The 23648-nt window shown below is 49.2% G+C and overlaps 3 protein-coding genes across 3 annotated transcripts; all 3 read left to right on the top strand.

Moving 5' to 3' along the window:
* Nucleotides 1–93: 93 nt before the first annotated feature.
* DERL2 (derlin 2) lies at nucleotides 94–5648 on the top strand. The gene is made up of 7 exons (XM_068655612.1): nucleotides 94–247; nucleotides 465–530; nucleotides 823–896; nucleotides 1341–1434; nucleotides 1958–2153; nucleotides 2750–2840; nucleotides 4715–5648. The coding sequence occupies exons 1-7, from the start codon at nucleotides 155–157 to the stop codon at nucleotides 4818–4820; spliced, it is 720 nt and encodes a 239-aa protein (XP_068511713.1). The 5' UTR covers nucleotides 94–154; the 3' UTR covers nucleotides 4821–5648.
* Nucleotides 5649–6446: 798 nt separating this feature from the next.
* Nucleotides 6447–18187, top strand: DHX33 (DEAH-box helicase 33). The gene is made up of 12 exons (XM_068655610.1): nucleotides 6447–6604; nucleotides 7166–7326; nucleotides 7781–8008; nucleotides 8688–8858; nucleotides 9770–9955; nucleotides 10598–10709; nucleotides 11069–11228; nucleotides 11993–12081; nucleotides 12619–12746; nucleotides 13312–13515; nucleotides 14267–14353; nucleotides 15665–18187. The coding sequence occupies exons 1-12, from the start codon at nucleotides 6484–6486 to the stop codon at nucleotides 15971–15973; spliced, it is 1956 nt and encodes a 651-aa protein (XP_068511711.1). The 5' UTR covers nucleotides 6447–6483; the 3' UTR covers nucleotides 15974–18187.
* An 813-nt stretch (nucleotides 18188–19000) lies between these two features.
* C1QBP (complement C1q binding protein) lies at nucleotides 19001–23222 on the top strand. The gene is made up of 6 exons (XM_068655611.1): nucleotides 19001–19291; nucleotides 19444–19594; nucleotides 19835–19922; nucleotides 20431–20526; nucleotides 21422–21544; nucleotides 22779–23222. The coding sequence occupies exons 1-6, from the start codon at nucleotides 19045–19047 to the stop codon at nucleotides 22926–22928; spliced, it is 855 nt and encodes a 284-aa protein (XP_068511712.1). The 5' UTR covers nucleotides 19001–19044; the 3' UTR covers nucleotides 22929–23222.
* The last annotated feature ends 426 nt before the right edge of the window (nucleotides 23223–23648 follow it).

Below are 23648 nucleotides of genomic sequence, written 5' to 3'. Positions count from 1 at the left end.
TCTCCTGGGCGGGAAAGGCGGGGACGGGGCGGGCGGGCTCGGGGCTCGGCCAATGGGAGCGCGGCGCGAGGAGGTTGGGGCGGAAGGGGGAGGGGAGGGGGGAAGGGGCGGGGCCGGAAGCGGAAGTGGCGGCGGCGGGGCGGGGGGCGCCAAGATGGCGTACCAGACGTTCCGGCAGGAGTACCTGCAGGTGCCGCCCGTCACACGGGCCTACACCACGGCCTGCGTGCTCACCACCGCCGCCGTGGTGCGTGGGGGCTGGGGGGGTCTCTGAGGGGGATGTGGGGGCCCTGAGAGGGATGTGGGGGTCGTGAGGGGGCCCTGAGGGGTGGGGGGGGCTGTGAGGGGGCCCTGAGGGGGCTGTGAGGGGAGTGGGGGGGCTCTGTGGGGGCCGTGGGGCTCTGTGGGGCCCGTGTCAGCTTCCCGGGGCGCTCACTGCGCCTCTCTCTGCTCTTCCCTTGCAGCAGCTGGAGCTGATCACGCCCTTCCAGCTGTATTTCAACCCCGAGCTCATATTTAAGCACTTTCAGGTGAGCGTTCCCCTGAGGGGGGGGGGGGGAGGGTGGGGCAGGGGGTTAAAGGTGGCCGTTGGTCGGGGCCATCTGCTGGGAGATGGAGGCTCACAAACCGCACTGGCTTCTACTGTCAGAGGCGTACGTTAAAAACTAAAAACGCTAATGAAGAGGGATCGGTGGATGGGAGCCCGAGCCTTAATCTCATTTACTGTAATGAATGTTTCAGTTGCACCGTTACTTTTCTTTTTATTTAGGATGTAAAAATGAGATGTCACGTCTAAATGCCTTGTTTCTGTCTTGTTTCCAGGTATGGAGGTTAATCACAAACTACTTATTCTTTGGACCAGTTGGCTTTAATTTTTTATTTAACATGATCTTTTTGTATCCTTCATCGGGTTTGTGTCCTCTCCTTAGAAAGCACAGCTCCGGAGTGTAGGTGTGTCACTGTGTGTGCGGGTAGCCAAAGGCTCAGTTCTGCTCCACCGTGGAATTGCTGGGAGCTCAGCACTGCTGACATCACCCGTGTCATGGACATCAGCAACATCTCTGTAACTAGCCAAGAGGCCTGACATTTATTTCTGTAGCGTCAAGGCTTTGTTGTACAAGCCTGATCCTTCATGGGTTTTGCAGCGAGTTGGCTCTGAAACTGGGAATTTTTTCCCCTGTAACATTTTACTTCTGGGTCTGATCTCGCTGCTGAGGTGCCCAGACTGAGCCAACTAACGGACTGAGTTGATGCCTGAGCTTAGGTGCGTGTTTTGCATAATTGAAACCTTCTCTCTTTAAATTCACTTGCTATCAAATTTTCCTGACCTGTGACTTCAGATACCGTTACTGCCGAATGCTTGAAGAAGGCTCTTTCCGAGGTCGGACGGCAGATTTTGTATTTATGTTCCTTTTTGGAGGACTTTTAATGACTGTATCCTTCCTGGTTTTATTCCAAGCTACTTCAGGAAATCTACCACGCTGTTAATTTCTCTTAGTTCTCAGATGACAGCATGTTTGTCTTGTAGCTTGCGGAACAGTAGTACTTCTTAAAGTGTTTTTTAATGCTTATTGGCTGTCATTTAATTTAATTAACATTTAATGCTGTTAATTACTGGGCTGGTCTTTTACCTTCTGCTGTTCAGCACAATTACAGAAATGAGATCCTCAGAGGATGGCGCTGCTCAAGTGCATAATTGTGCCCAGGTTACCTAAGCAATGCTATTGCTTCAGTGATTTCACAATAAACTCTATTTTAAAGAGATTATTCATGCTGTGGGCGCTGAATCCTGATGTAAGTGTTGAATTTGACCATAGATCCAACGTACTTGAACCTGGGAATGTAGAAGGGAGAATTGTATGGAAAACGTGGGATTACAGATCAAGCTGATGAATTCTTTCTGTGCTTGACTTGAGAACAACGACTTGGTGAACTGTTTCCTTTAACCACCCCTCAGCTTTTTGGCCTGTTTGTAAACCTGGTGTTCTTGGGCCAGGCGTTCACGATAATGCTGGTGTACGTCTGGAGCCGCAGGAACCCCTACGTCCGCATGAACTTCTTTGGTCTGCTCATTTTCCAAGCCCCGTTTCTCCCATGGGTATTGATGGGCTTTTCACTGCTTTTGGGGAACTCCATCATCGTGGATCTTCTGGGTAAGGAGTTGTTCAGTCACAAGGATCTGGGCCTGCTGGTGTTTTACATGAAACAAGGAGCTTGGGGAAAAAAACTGGGGCTAAATGCTTTCTCGTGGCTTACCATTAGTCTGATGTAATATTAGTGTATTTATACCAGGCTTCTCTGATTTCTAAACGTTGCAGCACTTTTTTTTTTTTTCTGTAACAAGGATTAAAAGAGCTTCTGAGGCTTTGGCTCCTTACTGCTAGGAATCAGTGAAGTCTTAAGCTGAAGGAATAATATCAGCACAGATAACATCAGCACAGATGCATAATCTAATTATTGATGCGAGACTTTTGGTATAGAACCTCTTATAATTGCTAGTCTTAATAACTCTATTAACACCTTAATGTCAGTATGTTTTACAGTGACAGCTGCTTTCCTTGTGGAAGCTTAGCTTATCATCTGATGTCAACGTGCTTCCTTGTTTTTTGTGTTTCTATATTTTAATATTTCCTGTGAAGGAATCAGTGTTGTTTTTTTTGTTTGTTTGTTTTTCCTGAAGACTCTTGTGAAGCTCTTGTAAGTCATAAAGAAGCACTGGAGAAATAACCGTTTGATATTTCTTTATTAGGCATTGCAGTTGGGCATATATATTTTTTCTTAGAGGATGTCTTTCCCAATCAGCCTGGTGGAGGAAGGCTCCTGAGAACACCATCTGTCCTGTAAGTACTGGTTTCTCATTTGGAACGGGTATAAAATAGGGCTGGCGTGAAAGCTCTTCATAATTCAGTCCAGCTGACTTCTGGTAAAGAAGGCAGCTTGAGACAGAATTGCGGAATGATGCACTCGCTGTTTTATTTATCTCCTGTTGCCAAACAAAGGAGGGGATGGCGCACAGGTGTGTAGGTGGCTGGTAGCCTGAGGGGCAGGGCTGAAGGGTTCCTGTAACCCCCGATGTCTTTGGTAACACTCGGTAGGCTTTGCTGAGCTCTGCCTCTTGGTGGCACCAGAGATGCGTCTCACTGGGCTGTGAGGAGCAAGTCCAGTTAGGTATGAGCAGGGCGATTGTGAAATGCGGTGCAGCTGATGTTTGCTGTCTGTAAATCAACCTCCTTTCACAACCTTTGCAGAAGGTGTCGGTGTTTATAGCACCGAGCACTGCTCAGCTGCCTCTTGCACAAAGGGCTGCAACTGGAAGCTGATGTAGCTGACATCAAAAGGCGGGGTCTGTGAGGCTCTTGGAATGGAGCTGAGCTGATTCTCTTCTCAGTAATTAAAGTGCCATATTTAGGCTCATTTAACTGATTGGTCGAGTACACGTGCAGGGAGAGTTCCTTGTTCAGTAGGGCTTTGCCTTCAGCAGCTGTTCTGGGCAATCATGCAGCAGGAGCTGTCCTGGAACAGCTGCGCCGGTCTCTTTTGGTAGCTCTGTGCTCCTCTTGGCTGGCCGCAGGCTGTGCGTGGTGCAGGCTGCCTGCCTGAAAATGCAGCCTCAGGCAAAGGAGGAGCCCAATTGCAGGTTTGTAATGGGGGAGTGCTTGAGGTTTCTCTTTTCCCATATTCACACCCAGCTGTGTGCAGGAGGAATCGCCAAGCTGCCAGAGCAGTGCATGCTGCCTCGGTGGCTTTCTTCCTCTGTGGAAAAAGTGCCACCCTGCTCTCAGGCTGCCAGTTAAATCCCTTTATGTGTGTGTTCAGAAGGCTGCTCATTACTCGCCTGGGTCCAGATTTGTGGACTTTTTTCCCAGATTCATTAATTTTCTTTGATGTGTCAGCTGTAATCCTCTAATACTCTTGGTATTTTCCATTTTCCCTACTCTGAAAATACCTCTGAAACGGCCTGTCACTCCTGTGAAGAGAAATAATCCCCTCAGCTACTCTAAGGACTGTCTTAAACATTACTTTTCAGATGTCGTGGATATGATAGTTGTTCTTACACAGCCTGTGATTTATTTTTTTTTCCTGATTTGGTTTGAAAGCACCCACTACACTGTTGTTTCTGGAAAAAAAAACAAAAAAAAACAAAACAAAAAAAAAAAAACAACTATGAAGAGAGGAAAGAACATGAAACTAGTTATGAGGGTTAAAATAACATACAAGATAAAGCATGAATATTATGTTTTTGTAAATTGGAAACTCCTGGTCTCTAACGCTGTCTTAAACATACAATATTCTGTGGATTTCAAGTCTGCCTGTCAGTGCCTGCATCCTATCTGTGAAATTGAGATAATACCGACTGGTTTTAACTCTTACTTTGTCTGCCTCTTAAGGCATAAAGAGCACTTCAATATTCTGTTCATGTTTTTCTCTCTTAGCCAGTCTTGAGGAAGCATTCTAGCTGTATGAAATTCTGCCTTACACTGGAGATGGAAGTTTTAACTTCCAGTTAAATCTCATCAGTCTCGGTTGATTTAGCCACATAATTCTAGACCTCCTTCCAGATGGCTCCTAATTGGAGAGCACGTGTGACTTGGGTATAAATCAGCGGTGCTCTGGCAGGCAGCTTCTGAGGGAGAGCAGCGTACGCGTGTAGAATTTGAGCAGTCTGGATTTTATTGTGAAATGTGTATTCTAAAGAAAAAAATATATTTTCCAGGAAAGCAATATTTGATACGCCAGAAGATGATCCTAATTACAACCCCTTGCCAGAAGAACGGCCAGGAGGATTTGCATGGGGAGAAGGTCAACGCCTTGGAGGCTAGCAGGGGGCTGTGCCAAACCCCAGCGACAGCTGGCAGAGACTGACCTGATGTTCTGTACCGGGGAGTCCCTCGTTCCCCGTTGTGGAAAGAACACTTTTCAACAGCTCTATGGTTTTGAATACAAGCACTTTATGAAATGGCAGTCTAATCCAAGACGCTTCCAGGCTACCAGTGTCTTCCCTTGTCGGGGAATTTATTGTGCTGGTAATGCAAATATTAATCCAGTGGAGCCAAAAAAACTAAAACTGGAAACCATTTCCTGTCAACTTCAATTAACAAGACCATAAGTACTTGTTTGAAGTGATTTCTAAAGCATTTTTTCAAGTTATTTGATACAGGAAACTATATGGGAAACTTTGCAGGGGACAAAAAAAACAAAACATATTTTTTAACTTTTTTATTCTTGGATAAAACAGCTACAAGATGGTTGGAAGTGTAAGTCCCTGTTTCAATGGCAAAAGTTTCTTAGTCTGGGTTGTTAACGTCTCCAGCCTTGTTTGAGTTGTAAGAAATACAGCATTCAGCATAAAGCATACAGGCTTTTTATTTTGCCAGTTATTTCTGGAACGTGCCTCTCTGTGAACACACTTGCAGGCTGAGACTACATTTTGATGGTTTTCCCCCAAAGACTGCGTGTTCTGGTAACCAGGTCTGAGTCTTACTGGTTTGTCTGAAGAGGTAGTTCTACAAAATCCAGCCCTCCCTCACACGTGCACACTTCCAGCAGTCATTTTATTACTTGGAGCACTAGGGAAGAGAGCTTGTCTGGAGTTGGAACTGCTCAAATATCTCAGATGATGAGTTGAATAAAATGTCTTGTGGATGCTTTTTTGTTACTCTTGTATGATAATCCTGTAGTCTTGAGGCAGATGGTGAAAAAGCAGAGGTGGAAAACCAGGCCCCTGAAGAGAACATTAATGCAAGCTGTCCCCAGAAGTGCCTCTATGAACTGCCAAGACAAAGGATTGTTTGTTCAGTGTGTTTAATATGTAGTCCCTGCATGAAGCTTGTGGTAGGAGCATCTGTCCACTGTGAGTCGGTGACACTGAGTGGGGTTTAGCTTGGAGCTGTGCTGAGTTACAAATACCTGTGTGAGGAGCCTCGCGGGGCACTCAGCACAGGTCAGCTCGTGGGGTCCGGTCACTCTCAGACTTGGCTGTGCTGCGTAGCTCTGGTCATATTGGGACAGATGGAAATACGAGTTTGATCTGCAGCTTCTAAATGCAGGAGGAGAGGCTCCCCCTTTACACCTGATCTTGGTTAGCTGCAGATTTTCGCTGTTCTTGCTGTTAAGAACGAGGTTGGGGCTGTTTGTAGTGCCGGAGAGCGATGGGGTCGTGTGAGGCGATGCTGGCCCACAGGCGGGCTGTTAGGGCACACAGAACCAGGAGTGCTTTGTCCCTGGATTCTCCATTAAAGCTCACGGATACACGAGGGAGCGTTGTGGTTGCTTTCTTCCTAAACAGACCTTAAACTTACAGAATTGCACCATTTTGGGCACCGTGTCGGGCTGCTGTGGGGTCAGGGCATTGCCCCACCCCCCCCCAGCTCAGTTACCTCAGAGCAGCGGACTACAACTCCCACAATGCCCCGCGCCGCACCACGTGACCCCTCCCTCCTCCCTCCCCCCCCCCCCCTCCCCTGCCGGCCCCGCGGCCCCGCCATGCTGCCCGCCGCCCCCCCCGGGCCGGGCCTGGCCCCCGCCCGCCGCTCGCTGCCCATCTGCAGGGCCCGGGCCGCGCTGCTCGGCCAGCTGCGGGGCCTGCACAGCGCCGTGCTCATCGGTGGGGCGCCGGGGGGGGGCTGGGGGGCGTGGGGGAGGGAGTGGAGGGGGTGTGAGGGGGGCTAAAGGGGGTGTGGGGGGGGGCTGAGGGGGCTGTGTGAGGGGCTGGGGGGTGTGGGGGGGGCTGGGGCGCTGCCTCAGGGCTCGGGAGGGCAGAGGGAGGTGCGCTGGTGCCAAGCCTTCACTCGCTGGTGCTGTGACAGCTTTAAATTGTCATTAATTACAGCTTGGATTTGATTACGGGTTTGCTTTGGGAGCTGCTGGGGGGGGGCGAGGACACGCACACAGACACAGCGCTCTGTGCACGCAGCCATCACCTCAGGCACCCCACAGACAGCAGTGTGGGGTGTGCGCCGTAACCCGGGGGGGCTGGGGAGAGCCTGGGTGAAATAACGAGATCTGGGCAGGGGGCGAGGCGTTGGATTCCTCCCCTGCCCTGCTGCTGCTTATCTGTGGGCTCCACTTGCCTTCTCCCCATGCTGAAACACCTAAAAGTTAACCCAGAAGTTCAACTGGGACCTTTTGTTTGATGGAAAATCTCCATTCGCTTGGTGTTCCTCAGGAGAAACAGGCTCCGGGAAGACCACACAGATCCCTCAGTACCTCTACGAAGCAGGAATCGGCCGCCAAGGCGTCATCGCGGTGACGCAGCCCCGCAGAGTGGCTGCCATCTCCTTGGCCACCCGAGTCTCGGATGAGAAGAGGACGGAGCTGGGGAAGCTGGTGGGTGCCCTCCTGGGGGCTGTAGAGGGCTGCTTTGGCACTGAAGTGTCATGAACGGCGTGGGTATGATAAAAATGCTAGAGACACGGGGCTGGTAGGTAGTCTTTGTTTAATAATATGCTTGAATTTAACAAAAAAAGAAGCTTTTTGCCTGCTTCTGTGGCCCAAGGGAACCTGTATTTGATTTCAGTATTTTACTCCTTGGTTACTATCTGTGTTCCTCTGCTTGAAAAAGTGGTGCGGTGTTGGGACCCTCCTTTGTGTGGAGCGTTAGATTTACCAGAAAAACTGCTCACAGTCTGTGGATGTGCTGTAGGCTTTCTGAAATTCTCCCACAGTCCTGGCTTGGCTGACGTGTTGACCAGAACACTTTGTGGTCCTGCTGTGAGGTACAACAGCAGTGAGAAATGTAAATCCCGTTGTGTTTATGCTTCTGCTATGGTTGCTTCCTTAGGTGGGCTACACGGTGCGCTTCGATGACCTGACGTCTGATGAGACAAAAATCAAGTTCCTAACGGACGGGATGCTGCTGCGCGAGGCCATCGGGGATCCTCTGCTGCGCAAGTACAGCGTTGTCATCCTGGACGAGGCCCACGAGAGGACGATCCACACGGATGTGCTCTTCGGAGTGGTGAAAGCTGCCCAAAAGAAACGAAAGGAATTGGGCAAACTGCCACTAAAAGTATGTTTGGCTGGGATGGCAGCGAGAGGCGGGGATGAGGCTTGGCCTCTGTGCTCTGAGTAGCTGCTGGGCTTTTCCATTGTGCTTGAAATTTCAGTCTTGAATATTTTCCTGTTCTTTTAAATCTGAATAGTTTAGAGTGGTCAACTTATGGTGTGTTCCTGAGGGTGCCCTGGATACAGGACCTTTCTGTTACTGCAGCTGTATGATGTGGTTATACTGGGGAGGGAGGTTGCACATGTGTCTGGTCATGATTTGGAGCAAGCAGATGTTTTTTATCTAATGAAGATGGGTGCAAGTACATGATGAAGTGTGTGAGTGCATCTTGGCTTTGATGAGGAAGGCATGTAAGGGACTTTGTAGGTTCCCAGTACAATTTTTTTCAAAAGACTCTTGTGCAGCCCAGCATTCTGGGTGCTCAGCTCTATTTATTAAATGTCAGAAGAGAATTTTAACATGACTCCACTCATTTTATCGTACCAGCATGTTACACTTGTGTCATACCAAAGCTGATGGCTGTAACATGGAAAGATTGCTCTCTTCTGTCCCAAACTCTGTGCTTCTGCTGTTCTGAGCCTGTAGCACAGTCTCAGGAAGCTGGCTTGTGGTTAGTTCTCGACTGGTAGGTGTTCTGCTGGGTCCGAGCTGCAGCGCTAACCCATTTTTGCTCTTATTGTAGGTGATCGTCATGTCAGCTACGATGGATGTTGACCAGTTCTCCCAGTACTTCAACGGAGCTCCCGTTCTCTATTTAGAGGGCAGGCAGCATCCCATTCAGGTCTTTTACACCAAACAGCCTCAGAGCGATTACCTCCAAGCAGCACTGGTGTCAGTCTTCCAGATCCATCAGGTACGGAGTTCTCGTCGAGTTTGTGCCCCCCTGGGGCCGTGAGGGCTCGCAGTTTGCTGTGCTGGAGGCACTGAGGTGTTCCTGAGAGGCTTGGGCTTGCTGCTGCTAAATCAGAGGTGTCCCTGAAGTGGGTGTGGGTCTTCTAGAGCAGCCCCGACCACAGAGCGAATGTGGGAGATGGAGAGAAGCCCTCACATCAGCAGAAAACATGGCAAGCGGGTGTATAAATACACGAAAAGATGTAACCTGTAGTTTTGTGTCAAATATAAAGAGCTTTGGGTTGTGGAGGGAAATTCAGGCATAAACGAGCAGTGGCATGAAGACAATCCTAATTTACTGGCAAATTCTAATTTATTGCACATACAGAGCAAGCAGGGATGTATTAAAATGACAGCTCATAGGCATTTTGTGACGGGGTGATTGAACACAAAACTGCCAGATAGGCAGTTAAATCGTTTAATCAATCTGTTTGTTACCCTGCATCTAATGCTTTGAAGGTGATCTTGGTAGGATTCTGGGGCTTGTACATCAAGGCTGGAGTTGAAAGCAGATTGCAATGCAAAGCTCTCTGATGTTCGTTCCTGCCTAATACCTACCTGTTCCTCTCACCTGAGCTTTCTGTCTTGTGCGTGGTGGCCCTACCCCTTACATGTCCTGGACAGTTAATGAAATAGATACGTGAATACGAGTGTTTCCTCCATCGTGTTCAGACAGAACCCTGCAAAATGCTGATGAATCCTTTGGGATCTCAAGGCTGATCCACAGCTCACACATTCTGTGTCTTTCTTCTGTACGTGCTTCAATGACCTGCTCTCTGGCCATCTTGGAAGACTTGCTGTCAGTACAACCTCAGTTCTCCCTCCCTCTCCAATCTGCTGTAACTTCTCACTTGCTTTTTCCTCTGGCTCCAGGAAGCACCCTCTTCTCAGGACATCCTCGTGTTTCTGACTGGTCAGGAAGAGATTGAAGCGATGACCAAAACCTGTCGAGACATTTCCAAGCACCTCCCTGATGGCTGCCCGCAGATGACGGTGATGCCTCTTTATGCTTCTCTGCCCTACTCTCAACAGCTCCGAGTCTTTCAGGCTGCTCCCAAGGTGAGGCAATGTGATGGGTTAGCAGGGTGAGTTTATTTGCTTGCATGATTGTTTACTTCAGGCCGATTGGTTCCAGTGTGATATAAGGCAATGCAACCGGGGTGGTGTTAATAGAGGCGTACAGTAACTTGTCTGGGATTATGAAAAGAGGGAATGATTAGGGAGAGAAAAAAAGGGGCAGAGGAATTGAAATTTGCCCCATTTCATATGACTTCATATCGCATAAAAAGCTATGGCAGTTAATACACCAGCCAAACGCTAAGAAAGCTAAACACCTGGGCGTATTTGGCAGGACCATAAGAAGAGGAAATTTGTGGCCTTGGGCCTTTTGTTTCCTATTCAGCAGATAAACAGGAATTCAGATTTTCTGCTTGTGCAATAAATTAAACCAAAATGTTGTAAAGACGTATTTGATAACTGTTCTGTTCGGTGTGCTTTGTTGCAAGACTCGTAGGTGCTTGTTTTAAAAACTGATTAGGAATTAGTGGTTATCTTTATTTACAAGAGCTGGCATAGCAAACATGGTGTGTGGTTGTAGTGTGCTATAGTGATATGGAGGCTTGACCCACGCTGGCTGAAAGTAGTGGAATCTCCCATGGCAGAGATGGCTTTTGACTGGCTTTAGTTTATTCTTCCTCGTAGGGCTGCCGCAAAGTGATCCTCTCCACCAACATTGCAGAGACCTCCATCACCATTTCGGGAATAAAATATGTTGTGGACACAGGCATGGTCAAAGCAAAGAAGTACAACCCTGGTGAGGAGCAATGCAGAGATTGTTTGCAGTTTTGTAGAAGTTGTTTGAGGCAATGTGCCCCACTGGCAGCTGATATAAAGCACCCTCTGCACTGTCTAAATTAACATCCCAGGTGTTAGATGTTTGTTTTTATGGAGTACCAGCCATGTGGGGGTAAATTGTATCAAATATGAATCTTCTCTTCACAGACACAGTGCATGATAATGAGCTTTGCTTCAGGGTGCTACATCAAGGAAAGTTTGAGCAGCAGTTGTATGGGAGACTCCTGGGATGTTTTGTTGTTAATTCCACAAGGTTGTGTTTTTTCAGAGCCCTGTGTTATGTAAATGTTGACTGAAACAATTCTTTTCCACACTCAGAAATTGGTCTGGAAGTGTTGGCAGTCCAGCGGGTGTCCAAGGCCCAGGCCTGGCAACGAACAGGGAGAGCAGGGCGGGAGGACAGCGGGATCTGTTACCGGCTCTACACAGAGGACGAGTTTGAGAAGTTTGACAAAATGACAGTACCCGAGATACAGAGGTGAGAATGTGGTGGTAAAATTACTAATATCAAAGATTTGAGAGGTCTGGCTGGGAAGTTGTTAATTTCAACCAAAGCTGGCAGTCTGATTATTCATCCCCTACTTCCCAGTGAAAATAATGCTTGGGTGTGCCACTCCTACAGGCTCCACCAGGAGTCATCTCCATGTTGTCAAATCAGGCCGTTAACAGGCTGATTGAGTCCATCTCCAGGCGGGTACTTGGTCTTATTAACATATACATTATTATCTGGAGTCCATCCTGCCAAAGGAATGCACACCTGGCTTTGTTAACATTAGAATTATTTCCCTTGCTGCTTTCATTTGAAGCAATATTTAAGTCTGGTCTTCATAGTCATCAAGAGAGAACATGGGCAGAGGGGGGGATGATTGTAGTTCTCTCACTACAACCATAGGTAATAAACCTTCTGTCTGACCCGTCCTAAATTGTGCTTGCACGACATTACGTGCTTGGAGTCCTGATATTCCCTGACAAACAGAATCCTGATGCTGTCCCACTTCTTGCCACACCTCTTCTCTGTACTGCTACAGATGGAGCTGTGTAAAAACTCAACAGCAAAACTGGGTCTAGGGAGTGGCTGTTCAGGAAGTCAGGCTTCACCAGCCAGCTTTGGACTGGTCTCTGTCAAGTTACAGCACAGATCTGAACAGATCTGAGGATTCTGTTCTTTCTCTCCTTATTTTTTTCCTTCACTGTTCTTTGCCTGTAAACTGAGATAATCTCTGTTGTTTTTTGCCCGTGCAGGTGTAACCTGGCCAGCGTGATGCTTCAGCTCCTGGCTTTGAGAATTCCCAATGTACTCACCTTTGACTTCATGTCCAAACCATCTCCTGGTAAGTGCTTATAAAAGCAGTTTTGGAAAAAATGAGTCACTAAGGGATTGCTTAAAAGTAACGTCTTTGTGCCAGCCTGAGAAGATGGAGTGTAGAAGGCCAGGGCTGTGAAAAGGGAGCTGTCTCTCTCTGTGCATCTGCTCCTGGTGGTCCCAAAATCTTGATTCATTCATCACTTGTGCTCAGTCTCATCAGAGCAGCCATGGTTATGGCAGAGTTGGAGAGCCCAGCCTGCAAACAGAGCAAGGAGCAGTTTTGGATCATAAAGGACTTGGCCTTGACTGCCAGGGAAAATCTCCCAGGGCCCCTGCTCAAAGCTGCAGACAGCAGCTTTAGGTCTGCCTCTGTTCTTGCTACTTAAATAGGAAGAGGTGATTGTTCTGCTGGATCACTGGGGTGCTCATTTCTCTAAACTGATAAACTGAAAGTGCTTGTCCCTCTGCTCAGGGGAAAAGGGTGGTGATGGTAGCTGCTGATCCCTCTGGTTGGCACTGGCAGGGATGTGATCTCACAGCCTGAACCGTCTTGTTCTGACAGATGCTATTCAAGCAGCAATCGAGCAGCTGGACCTGCTGGGGGCTGTGGAGCGAAAGGAAGATCAGCTTGTCCTGACTCCCATGGGAAAGAAGATGGCTGCCTTCCCGCTGGAACCAAAGTTCTCAAAAGTAACACTGCAGAAAACCCAGCTCACTTTGATTTCGTGTGCTTCTCCCAGTACCATTATCATTTCTCTTTCAAACCCCTTAAACGAGGTCTAGAATTTGGGGCGACAGCAGCTGTACTGGTGTATTTGTGGTACATTAATGAGCACAGCTTTCTTTGCAGCAGCTGTGCTGGTTTGCCTGTCATTTGTTGCTTACATAAAGGAGATTTTTAAAAGCTATTTTATTTCCTTTGGCACCTCTGAAGCTGAAACAAGGTCAATTCTCTTGCAGTTTCCGGGATTGCTGGTAGCACTGTTCAACAGTTTCATGAAGTGTCTGATACTGTCGTGGGTTTTAGTCACAGTGTTTGTACTGAATCTGAGCTGGTTGGTCTCAAAAAAGAGCATAGCAATTTCTGTTAAAGGTGCTTGGCAGGCCCCGAAGAAGACTTACAGTTGTCCTTAAGTCCAAATGTTTATGGAATTTCCTTAAACGGTGCTTGGTAAAGTTCTTTCAGCTGTCAGTGAGCAGAAAAGTGCCCATCTGGGGTGCATTTGGTCAATCAGTTTTCCTCTGTGGTTTGCAGACCATCCTCCTGGCCCCGAAGTTCCACTGCACAGAAGAGATTCTGACCATCATAGCGCTGTATTCGGTGGACAGCGTCCTTTACAACCCCCCAGCCCGGCGGGAAGAAGTGCAGTCTGTCAGAAAGAAATTCATCTCCAGTGAGGGCGATCATCTTACCCTGCTCAACGTGTACAGGGCCTTCAAAAACGTCAGTGGCAACAAGGTAGGGTGCTCTGAGGTGCTGTCAGGGGCCGTGGCGGTGAGGGGTTCTTTAGGCATGCAGCAGTGACGCCTGCATCCTTCAGAGCTGATACAAAATGCATCTTTCCAAAGCACCTGCGAGAAGGGAGGTCTCACTCGTACTTTACACTTGGGTAGTGGGAGAAAGCTGTTCGGGCACTGTCTCTCCCCAGAAGGCTGCAGCAGATCTGATTATCAGAGTTGTGTGAGACCCGTTCTGTACTCGCAGAGCTGGATTTCTTCCTTGCCTGCTTACAGCTGCAAACAGGAGGGAGTGGGAGAGCATCGTGACTGATAAATACCTGAACATACCCTGTCATTGCACAAACGCTGACTATATTTAAAAACTGATGTTGATTTATCCTGCTCTATAAACTTCTTAGTTTGATTTGTAGATCTGTAGGCTAGCACACCCCATTCTGTGCAACGTCTGCTACTCTTGGATAATTTGTTTTCACCACCTGTGGGATATCAAGTGCTGGTTTGCAGCACACAGTGACCTTGCAGAGCAGCCCTTACTAGAAAGAGAACAGCAGTCGGTCTCTTGGTGCTGTGGGAAGGAGTGCAGACAAAGGGAGGTAGTCAGGGGTGGAAATCTGACAAGGAAACGGGTTAGCAGCTTTTTTCTGGGAGAGTCCATGTTTGGAGGATTCTGCTTTGCCTGGTGTCCAAAGACTGTTGTTGTTCTTGGGTGAAGAAATGGCTCCTCCTAACTCCTTGTGCTTCTGCTGCAGGAATGGTGCAAAGAGAACTTTGTCAACAGCAGGAACATGATGCTTGTGTCAGACATCAGAGCTCAGCTCAGGGATATTTGTGTAAAGGTAACTTGTTGCCATATTGTGTTTGCCTGTTTCATCTGTTTGTATCCTTCTCTTTGTCCCCAAACTGATTTCTCGGTGCACCAAGTCCCAGAAGCAAGAAAACATGGTGGTATTTTCAGTTTCTCGTGAGTAGTCATGTAGAATTCCTGACTGTGCAGCTGTGCCCCAAAATCTTGGAGCTGCAGGGCTCAGAGTGCCGAGGAGAGGTGAAAGGAGAAGCGGAGCTCTGGGAAGGCTTCTCAGAGGGTGGTTATTCCTCATGAATTTTGCTGCTGTAACGTGACTGGGCTGTGCTGTGTGTGCCCCGGAGTGATGCTGGGCTCTGCAGCCCCCACTGACTGGCTTCTCCATGGAGTCAGGCAGTCGGGGTAGCAGCAGCTCACACGCCAGCACCGTTCCTGCCAGCCACACAGCACAAGGCACAGCGTGGGAGCTGCCGCTGGGTGCTCACAGTCTGGATGTGAAGTGGGAGCTGCCATTCGGCTCCCCATCCTGCTGCAGATGCTGGTTGGCCTGAAACTCGCTCCTAGAGGCGGAGAGTCTCGACCTGTTTTGTGATTCATCTCTCTGCTATTAGCCTGGATTAGCTTAACGTCTACCTGGGCTGAATTCCCAGCGGGCCTTTTGTATTTCATACCCCAGCTGGATTTATGACACAGTCTCTCCTGATCTCAGGAGCCCATTAGAACAGGGCTGTGCTTCCCCACGAGGGTGTCCATACACGCTTGCTTACTCGTCAGCACAAGCACGCTCTGTGAGAATAACTCCCAGCTGGAGTCCTGGGCAAGCAGATCTGTACGGGAAGCAAGACCAAGTAATGCTTGGCAGCGAGCATTTCCTTGCACTAGGTGGCAAAGGTCCCTGCAGCACGTGATGCCATGGCCCCCAGCTCTCCTCCAAGCTGCCGAGGAGGGAGGGAAGACTTTTGGGGCAGGTTGGATGGGCCCAGTAGCTTTGGAGGGTTAGGAGCACTCAGACCTTGCCAAGGCTGCTGTTCTCTGCAGAGCATGGATGCCGGCCCAGAGGGAGCAGCAGTCACAGCCTGTCCTCTCCACGCAGCGCTTCTGGGCAGAAAGGGTTCTCTGAAAGCCTGTGGGTGAGGTTAGGGCAGCACCTCAGCCAGCTCTGTGGGATCTAGATCCCCTCTTTCTGGGTTGAAGCCAGAAGGAGTATCAGGAAGTGATGCATAAGCTGGAGCTGGAGCCCCAGCTTGCTGGCTGGCCCTGCTGGGTGTGATGTGAGGGGTCCCTGAGCCCAGGCTGCTCTGTAAGGCGTTACCAGCCACCTTCTCTCTCTCCCACTGCTGACCAGCTCTCGATCCCAATGGAGTCCTCCCGCGGGGACACCGGGAACATCCGCCGCTGCCTGGCTCACAGCCTCTTCATGAACGCCGCCGAGCTGCAGCCAGACGGCACCTACAGCACCGTGGACTCTCACCAGCTGGTGGCCATCCACCCCTCCTCTGTGCTCTTCCACTGCAAGCCAGCCTGCGTGGTGTACAACGGGCTGCTTCACACCAACAAGTGCTACATGCGGGACCTGTGCGTGGTGGACGCAGACTGGCTGTACGACGCGGCGCCCGACTACTTCCGCAGGAGGCTGAGAACGGCCAAGAACTGAGCTGGGGGTCTGGGACCACCAGGCGTGCACCGTTTTTAGGCTCACCCTGTAAGACTGTTTCTCGTTTTGTAATGAATGTACAGGAACGGTAGAGCTTGGCCTTGCCAATCAGGTAAAAGCATTCGAGGAAAATGGCTTCTCTGTGAGAGCCAGACCTCACGAGTTTCCGTGGTTTAGAACAATTGTCCTTTTCACAGTTAATCTGTGAGAGGGGAATGCAGTGTGTTCTCTGTGCGTGTGTGTACATGCGTTTGATAAATCCCTACTGCGGGGGGCGGAAAGGGGAGCTGTTCTCAGACTCCTGTTTTTAACACTTACTGACATTTAACAGGTTGTATAAGAGGAAATGAAATCCTAAGAGCTCTTCTGAGCAGACTGGGTATTTTTTGATGATCGTGCTTGTATCTTTAGCAGGTTTTATTGCCAAAAAAAAAGGAGAAAATTTTAAATGTCTACTTTTAAATCCCTATATATAGGGGGAAAAATGACGTTTTTTCCTTTTACTATTTCTAGAAGGGAGGTGCTACTGTCTTACCTCATCACACATCTTTCTGCCCACATGTCATGTTCACCACCTATTTGGGACTGTGTGAAGGCCACTAATGAGGACAGACCCCAGAGAGGTCTTCACTGTTTGTTTCTAAGCCTTGGAGGGGCTGTCCAGCCACCTGTGCATTGGACGTTCTCCCCTTTGCTGTTGGGGCATGTGATTCCTCAGCAGACCCTCCTGTCTTGACTCGCTCTTGTCCATTTGCTTCTAGCTTTGGAGTTGGCTCCCATCCACAGTAGCTAATCAGGCCAATTTGAGGCAAATTCAGCAAAACAAGAATGAAAATGTGGTTTAGAGACTGGACTTCATTAAAAGCCCTTGATTCAGCAAACATTCCTGTCTTCTGCCCAGGCTCCAGTGCTTCTCCCCTCTTCAACCTCCCTTAGAAGTTTGGAGCATGGTATTGTCAACAATCATAGTTCTGCCATTAGTACCTCTTATTTGTATTTTCTTCCATATCCTTTTGGCATCTACCTTTTTTTTTTTTTTTTTTTTTTTCAGTTGTAGAAAACTGACAACATGAAACTTGTTGCTTAAATTCTAGAATTTAAGATCTAGAACCACTCCAAAGGGCAGACTTCCTCTTTAATCTGAGGGAAAGTGTTTGTGTTATATTCTCACTGTGTGCTGTTGTGGGATAAAAAGTAAATTGTTTTTAAAGGATATACTTGTAGAATAACCTCTCTGGGAGAGGTAATTTACAGTTTCAACAGAGTCTGTTGATATAGCTTGTTAATTTATGCAGATTTTTGGATGAGTTGAACTAAAGAAGATTAGGTGTCTGAAGGGATGGGGGAGGAGACTGTTCTGTACATGCAGTGTCATTTTGTACTATAGGGGGATTAGTTCATGCAGGCTATGATAGGATTTTCTTCTGACTAAAGTGGTGGTTAGTCCTTGTATCCCTCAAATATCAAATATACAAGCTCATGACATATTAATGGGGCTGCGCAGGGATGCAGTCATACTGGCTATTATATTGGCAAGCCCTTCTCAGTATTTTTCTGGGGAAAGCTGCTGGCTTTGCTTGTGATCTGTGGGGACAAACTGCATTTTGCATGTCACGGTATATCCTTCTGGTTACATGCATCACGGTCACACAGTACCTTGTAATATGCCTTCTCCTTGGTCTCCCAGTATGGACCTACCTTGGTTGTTTCTTTAAAAGCTGGGACAAATACCTCTTTTTAAAACTGGAATTTGAGTTGTGCTGATCTTCAAATTGTCTCCCAAAGTGGTAGTTAGCTAAGTAGGTACCTGGCGTACCTGGAGTGTCTCGGCTCAGCCTGCTCCTGGAGAGGGTGATACTGAATGTATGCAGTATTGTTCTTTGGTACTTAAAAAAAAAATTTTTTTTTAAAAAAAAGGACTGTGGGACACAGACAACACTTGTCACTTTTGTCTGCATGACACTTTGGGTTGGGATTTCAGGAGTAAGCTGTTACTTCAGTTGTTGTAACTCACACAAACTGCAGGGAATTATCAAAGCACTCTGTATCTATTCCATGGTTTTACAGACTTCGCATCTCTACGGAAAAATGGAGTAAAAGCACATTTTGTTTGGACAGTCTTAATTAAACAGCCTGAGGGAGGGGATGGGAGTTGATTTAGAAGTAACTGGTTTGTATATTTTTCCCTTAATAAAGAGTGATGGCAAAAATCCAGGTCCCGGGAGTGTTTTATGAGGCGGAGGGAAGGTGCTTGGCTAGAAGAGGCAGGACAGGCCCCTGTCGTACCTGCTCCTGTGGGTTTGCCTTGGCTCCAAGCAGCCTGGGGTGGCGATGCTGGGCAGCGTGGAGCCGGGGGTGTGAAGTTAGCGCGGGGCCATGAGCCTGAGCCTCGCCTGTGGCCTCGTGCTGGGGCCGCCTCACCAGGGGGCAAGCGGGCCAGCTGCCAAAGGGGCGCAGGGCCTCGGCCCAGCCTCCTTGAGACAAACAATGGTGGTGCTCTGAGTAAATGGGTGAGGGGCTGCCCAAAAGCTGGCTTTTACCACAGAGAGGGGCAGTGCAGGGTGCTTCAGTGTGTGGCGTCCATGTTCTCCTCACACCACTGGGCACCGCGCCAGCCTGCCCCATCCTTGCTTCCAAGTGCCAACAGCAGTGGCACATCCTCAACATCCTCAATAGGGCGTTTTTTTGGTTTTGCTTGTTTGTTTTTGTTGTGTTTTTTGTGGTACTTTTTAATTTTTTCCTTCTCCGGATCTGCCGAGGGTGGGCCTCTGACCCCCTATGAGCCCTCCTCTGGGTTCTGCTGTGGGAGCGTGGGCATGGGGCGTTGTGGCGGGCTGGCACATCCTCGCTTCCCAGTGCCAGCAGCAGCGCCCCACCCTCACTGTGGTGACGATTCATCTGCTTTCGGTTCGCTCATTCCCTCCTGTCCCATTTTTTGTGGTACTTTCAATTTATTTCCCCCTCTTCCCGCCCGATTCGCCGGGGGCGGTCTCGAACCGCGGTCCCCGCTTCCAGTTCCGGGGCCGCCTCCTCCCTTTCCCCTTCCCCTTCGCCCCGTGCCTGTCCCCGCCATGCTGCTCGCACGGGCCCTGCGCGCCGCCGCCGCCGCCCTCCCCGCTCCTCGCCCGCTGCTGGCGGCCGCGCTCCCGCCCCGCGCCCCCCGGCCCGGCCCCGCGCTCCCGGCCCCGGCCCCGGCCCCGGCCCCGGCCCGCTCCCTCTGGCAGCTGGGGGGCGGTGGGGGCCGGGCCGCGCTGCTCCGCCCGCACCGGGGCTCGGCCGGCGGCGTCTCCTGCGGCTGTGGCGGCCTCCACACGGAGGGTGAGGGGGGAAAGGGGACGGGGACACCATGAGGGGACACCGGGGAGGGAGGACACGCGGCCGGGCTGCACGTGGAGGGGAGGCGGGGGGGGTCCCGGGGCTGTCCCCTGGCGGTGACATTATCTCTCTCTCTCTTCTCGTCCCGTGGGCAGGGGACAAAGCCTTCGCGCAGTTCCTGGCGGATGAGATCAAGGAGGAGAAGAAGATCCAGAAGCACAAGGCGCTGCCCCAGGTGTCCGGGGGCTGGGAGCTGGAGGTGCACGGCACGGAGGCCAAGCTGCTCCGCAAGGTGGCCGGCGAGAGGTGAGCGCCGCGGCCTCCCCCCGGCCCTAAAACCAGCAAATTCGGCCTCATAAAACCTAAAAAATGCTCACAAGAGCAATCAGAGTCCGCTTTGTTAGGGAGCATCTCTGTAGTATAGCCTTGTTCAGGGCGTGCGGATTCGTCAGCGTTAATTCTGTGCCTGAGGCAAACTTTTTAAATCAGAGAAACACAATGGGTGTTTGTGTGTGTTTAAGGTCCTTACTGCTGTTTCTTTTGAAGGATAACGGTTACGTTCAACATCAACAACAGCATCCCACCCTCGGTGGATGAAGACACGCAAGAAGATCAGAAACCCGATGAGCAGGAGGTAAAGTGGGTGGTGGGAGCTTTCCTGGTGGGTACGAGCACAGGGGGAAGGCAGAACTAGAAGGTAAAATGCTAGAAAGTGTCAAGTCACGTCCCCCCCCCTTGATATTTGGGAGTATCAAGTTGCAAAAGGCAGATTTGTTTTTCAGTAGCCCTTGCACGGTGGTGTTGGGCAGAAGGATCTCAGTCTGGTTTAATTAGGCTTTTAGTCAAAGTCCTGCTAAAAACTGTGAAGGAGTGGTGGAATTCGAGGCAGGTGGCTTGGTCTGCAGTGACTGGTGCTGAGTGAGCACTGTGACCAGTGACTTCTCCCTCTGTGACCACATGCAGAGCAGAGAAAGAGCTGAGAGACGTCGGGGAGGGGAGGCCGTGCTGGTCCCTGGCGAGGCTGGGGAAGGAGGCTGAAGGGATGTGGGGAAGAGGGCGATGCACGGCGGTGCTGGGCTGGGCTGTGGTCACTTGGGCTCTTGTTCAGACTCCAGTGCTGATGCAACTTTTTTCTTATTTAGCCTGATATTACATCAACTCCAAACTTTGTTGTGGAAGTAGTTAAAGATGATACAAAACAGACCCTTGTTCTTGACTGCCATTATCCCGAAGACGAGGTGAGTATCGAGCTGGTCCTGTGTCGGCTGTAGCCAGCTGTGGCTTGCTGCACAGGCATTTCCTGCTTCTTACTGCAGTGTAATTAATTCTGCCACTGTTGCGTCTAACTGCTGGTTATAGTTTTCTTGGTTTTCCTGAATCTACAGAAAATGCAGTCTTCTTTTACCTGTTTGTTGTTTGTTTTTTTTTTTTTTTTAACTCGGAGGCTTTATCTTTGCAAGGATAAACCCTGGGGAGATGTTCCATTGCATTCCTTACGTCCTGACCTGCCTTTCTGATCAGCTGCTTGTAGGCCAGCTTATTGAGTGAAATTAGAGAAGGGAAGCATGGCTTCTTTAACAGAGTGACACATTGAGAGGGGCAAACAGGAATGGCCCAAACGGGTTAGATTTAATACAACGCAGCAGTAACATGCAAATCTTACTGGTACAAGACATTATCACAAAGAGAGGCAGAGATTTAAAAAGTGGAAGGGAGAAATTTGAATTGAGAGTTTGGCTTCAGACTGACCTCTGTGGTTTCTTTTGTAAACCTTAACAGATCTCTTGTGCAAGCAGCGTTAGCTGACAAAGGCTAGGCAAACTTCTGAAGACTGGTTTAGAACCATGCAGAAGAGACTCGTACATCTCTGTATAGTCGGGCTGCTGGTTTTCCTCAGGTGTCTCTGGCAGCAGCAGCTGGCAGGCTGCCTCCTGTGGGATTTCCTCTGTTCTTGGGCACGTGTGTGCTCGTCTTCAGGCACACGCTGAGGGGAGAGGAGTGGCCTCAGTACCCGTCTTGAGGTTTTGCCTGGTTTTGCCTGGAGTGTCGTATTTCTAGGCTTCAGGATACAATGGTTGATGGTGCCCTGTAATTAGAGCTAATGAATGTCTTGCATCTCATTTCCTGTTTCAGGTTGGGCAGGAGGGAGAGGAGGAAAGTGACATCTTCACAATCAGGGAGGTCAGCTTTCAGCCCACGGGAGAAGCAGATTGGAAGGACACCAATTACACCCTCAATACAGATTCCCTTGACTGGGTAAGTGCTGATATGGCTGAAGGCTGCAGGGGGCACTCCAGCTGCTCTTGCCTGGCCTCCTTCTGCTGCTGATTTACCAATGAGTCCTGTCCTGGATGTGTCACCTTGGAGATTCCCCTGCTTTCTCCCGGCTTGCCACGAGGCAGTAGTTCCCCTGCAAACTGGGGATTATTACATGGTCCCAGCAGTCACACAGCACTGGGACTGATAAGCTGAAGCTAATTCTCTGCCAGGTTTTGTGAGCTGATCATTTCCTAGCAGTTGTAACATATTTTAGAGGTGCTTTGATACTCGGTCAAATCTGCTTTCATCTGTGATTTGAACAGTGTTGCTTACAGATTCCAGGTGTAGATGTCTTTGTTTTCTAGGTTCTTTGTGTATGATTTCATAGTAGTGACACTAATAACAAACATCCAGCTATCTGGCATCTGCTTACCTGTTCGTAATGCCAGGCTTCCAAAAGGTTACAGCTGAGTTGGAGGCCACGTGTGATATGATGAAAGCTTTACTCCTCGGGTGCATCTCTTTGGGAGGCATTCATATTCAAATTGGTCAGCGTGCTCTAGAATATTCTTGTTTTCCTCTCTGTCTGACTTGAGACAGCAAATTAATTTAGGAATCTGTATGATTTACTATCTACTCAGATTGCAGAAGACCAAAAGGAATGATTTGCTCGCTGTTTAAAGGCAGTATGGCAGCCGTTAGCAGTACTGCACTGCACAGAACAGCAGCAGTTCTTCTGAGGAGCAAGGGGGGAACCTTAGTTCTGAAACAAGGTGCTGCAGTTGCAATAGTTAGGTAGGATTAAAACCCCAAAAAACTGATTTGGTGATGGTAAAAGATTTAGTCTCTCAAACCCATTGTTACATCCGATACGACACTTTCCAGATACTGCTAGAGCAATTTACCCCCAAGGCCACTGCATTGTGCAGAGGGGAGAGGCAGAGCTCGGTATTGGGTATGCATTGCCTTTGACAGCCTTTATCTCCTGGCCCTGCAGGCTGTTCATCAACCTCAAACCCTGTTCTGGGTTGTTCATCAAACCCTGTGCTGGGTTTGGGTTTATACGCCCAAGGTTTGATGACCTGTGCCCTGTGCCCTTTCTCCAGGCCTCTCACCCTGCTGAGGAGGGGATGGGGAGGTGGCAGAGGTCTCCCTGCCTGTTGGGACATTCCAACAGCAACCCGTATCCAGGTGTGCTCTGCTAAGGACATTTTCTGTCGCTCTCTTGCAGGCTCTGTACGATCACCTGATGGATTTCCTGGCTGACCGAGGAGTGGACAATGCATTTGCTGATGAGTTAATTGAGCTCAGCACTGCACTGGAGCACCAGGAGTACATTAAATTCCTGGAAGACCTTAAAAGCTTTGTCAAATGTCAGTAAGTTAGGCTAGGAAACTAATCTTCAGCTGTGGGCATTACACTGCGGTGCTCCAGCCAGCAATAACGCCCAAATGTATCTTCACGACAGCTACGGAGAGTAAGTACCTTTGAGTTTGGAAGTGCGCATCATGGGAGAGTGAGGAATCTCACTTGTATTTTGGGTTTTGTATTTATGTTGCTGCCCAGATCAAGTTCTCAAACATTACTGCGTAGAATTGCCTCACCCTGCCTGGTGGTTTTCATACAATTAAGAATGAATGTGAAGAATAAAGTCTGTTCAACGAGTCACTGAAAAGGGGTGGTCTCTCTTCTTTGTGCTGACCAGAGAGTTGCCATAATGATGATGTTTGTGTGTCCAGGCCCATGATGGTGTTAATAAAGCTTCCTGCAGAGCTGGTGCGTGCTGTCCCTGTTTTCTCCAAGGAGAGCTACTGCAGCACCTTCAAACACAGCGCGTGCCTTTCTGCCAGCATAGTTGTGGCTGTAGGAGGAATTTTGCTGGCCAAGCTGTGCTAACGATGTTTGTGAATCTCGGTTATGGTCGTGGGGTATGACTGAAGTCTTGGCTGCCTGTGCTGTAGAGCAGAATTCAGGCTCTCAAACACTGACTTTGAGTTGTTTCAAACAGGAACGTGCTGCGATAACCTGCTAGATCAGTATTAATACATCTGCTTCAGAAAAATACCACAGGGAGGTTGGAATGCTTCAGTTCCAGCAGAAT

This window comes from Anas acuta, chromosome 19, assembly GCF_963932015.1.
Source record: "Anas acuta chromosome 19, bAnaAcu1.1, whole genome shotgun sequence".
Lineage (NCBI taxonomy): Eukaryota > Metazoa > Chordata > Aves > Anseriformes > Anatidae > Anas > Anas acuta.
Note: the sequence above shows the minus strand (reverse complement) of the source record. Positions and strands in the feature narration are given on the sequence as shown.

Coding starts and splice junctions, on each gene's coding strand:
- C1QBP (XM_068655611.1), top strand. CDS start 19,045: ATGCTGCTCGCACGGGCCCTGCGCGCCGCCGCCGCCGCCCTCCCCGCT. Junction 19,292..19,443: donor TGGCGGCCTCCACACGGAGG/GTGAGGGGGGAA, acceptor TCCCGTGGGCAG/GGGACAAAGCCTTCGCGCAG. Junction 19,923..20,430: donor AGAAACCCGATGAGCAGGAG/GTAAAGTGGGTG, acceptor TTTCTTATTTAG/CCTGATATTACATCAACTCC.
- DHX33 (XM_068655610.1), top strand. CDS start 6,484: ATGCTGCCCGCCGCCCCCCCCGGGCCGGGCCTGGCCCCCGCCCGCCGC. Junction 10,710..11,068: donor AGCAAAGAAGTACAACCCTG/GTGAGGAGCAAT, acceptor TTCCACACTCAG/AAATTGGTCTGGAAGTGTTG. Junction 11,229..11,992: donor ACAGTACCCGAGATACAGAG/GTGAGAATGTGG, acceptor TTGCCCGTGCAG/GTGTAACCTGGCCAGCGTGA.
- DERL2 (XM_068655612.1), top strand. CDS start 155: ATGGCGTACCAGACGTTCCGGCAGGAGTACCTGCAGGTGCCGCCCGTC. Junction 248..464: donor TGCTCACCACCGCCGCCGTG/GTGCGTGGGGGC, acceptor CTTCCCTTGCAG/CAGCTGGAGCTGATCACGCC. Junction 1,435..1,957: donor TTGGAGGACTTTTAATGACT/GTATCCTTCCTG, acceptor ACCACCCCTCAG/CTTTTTGGCCTGTTTGTAAA.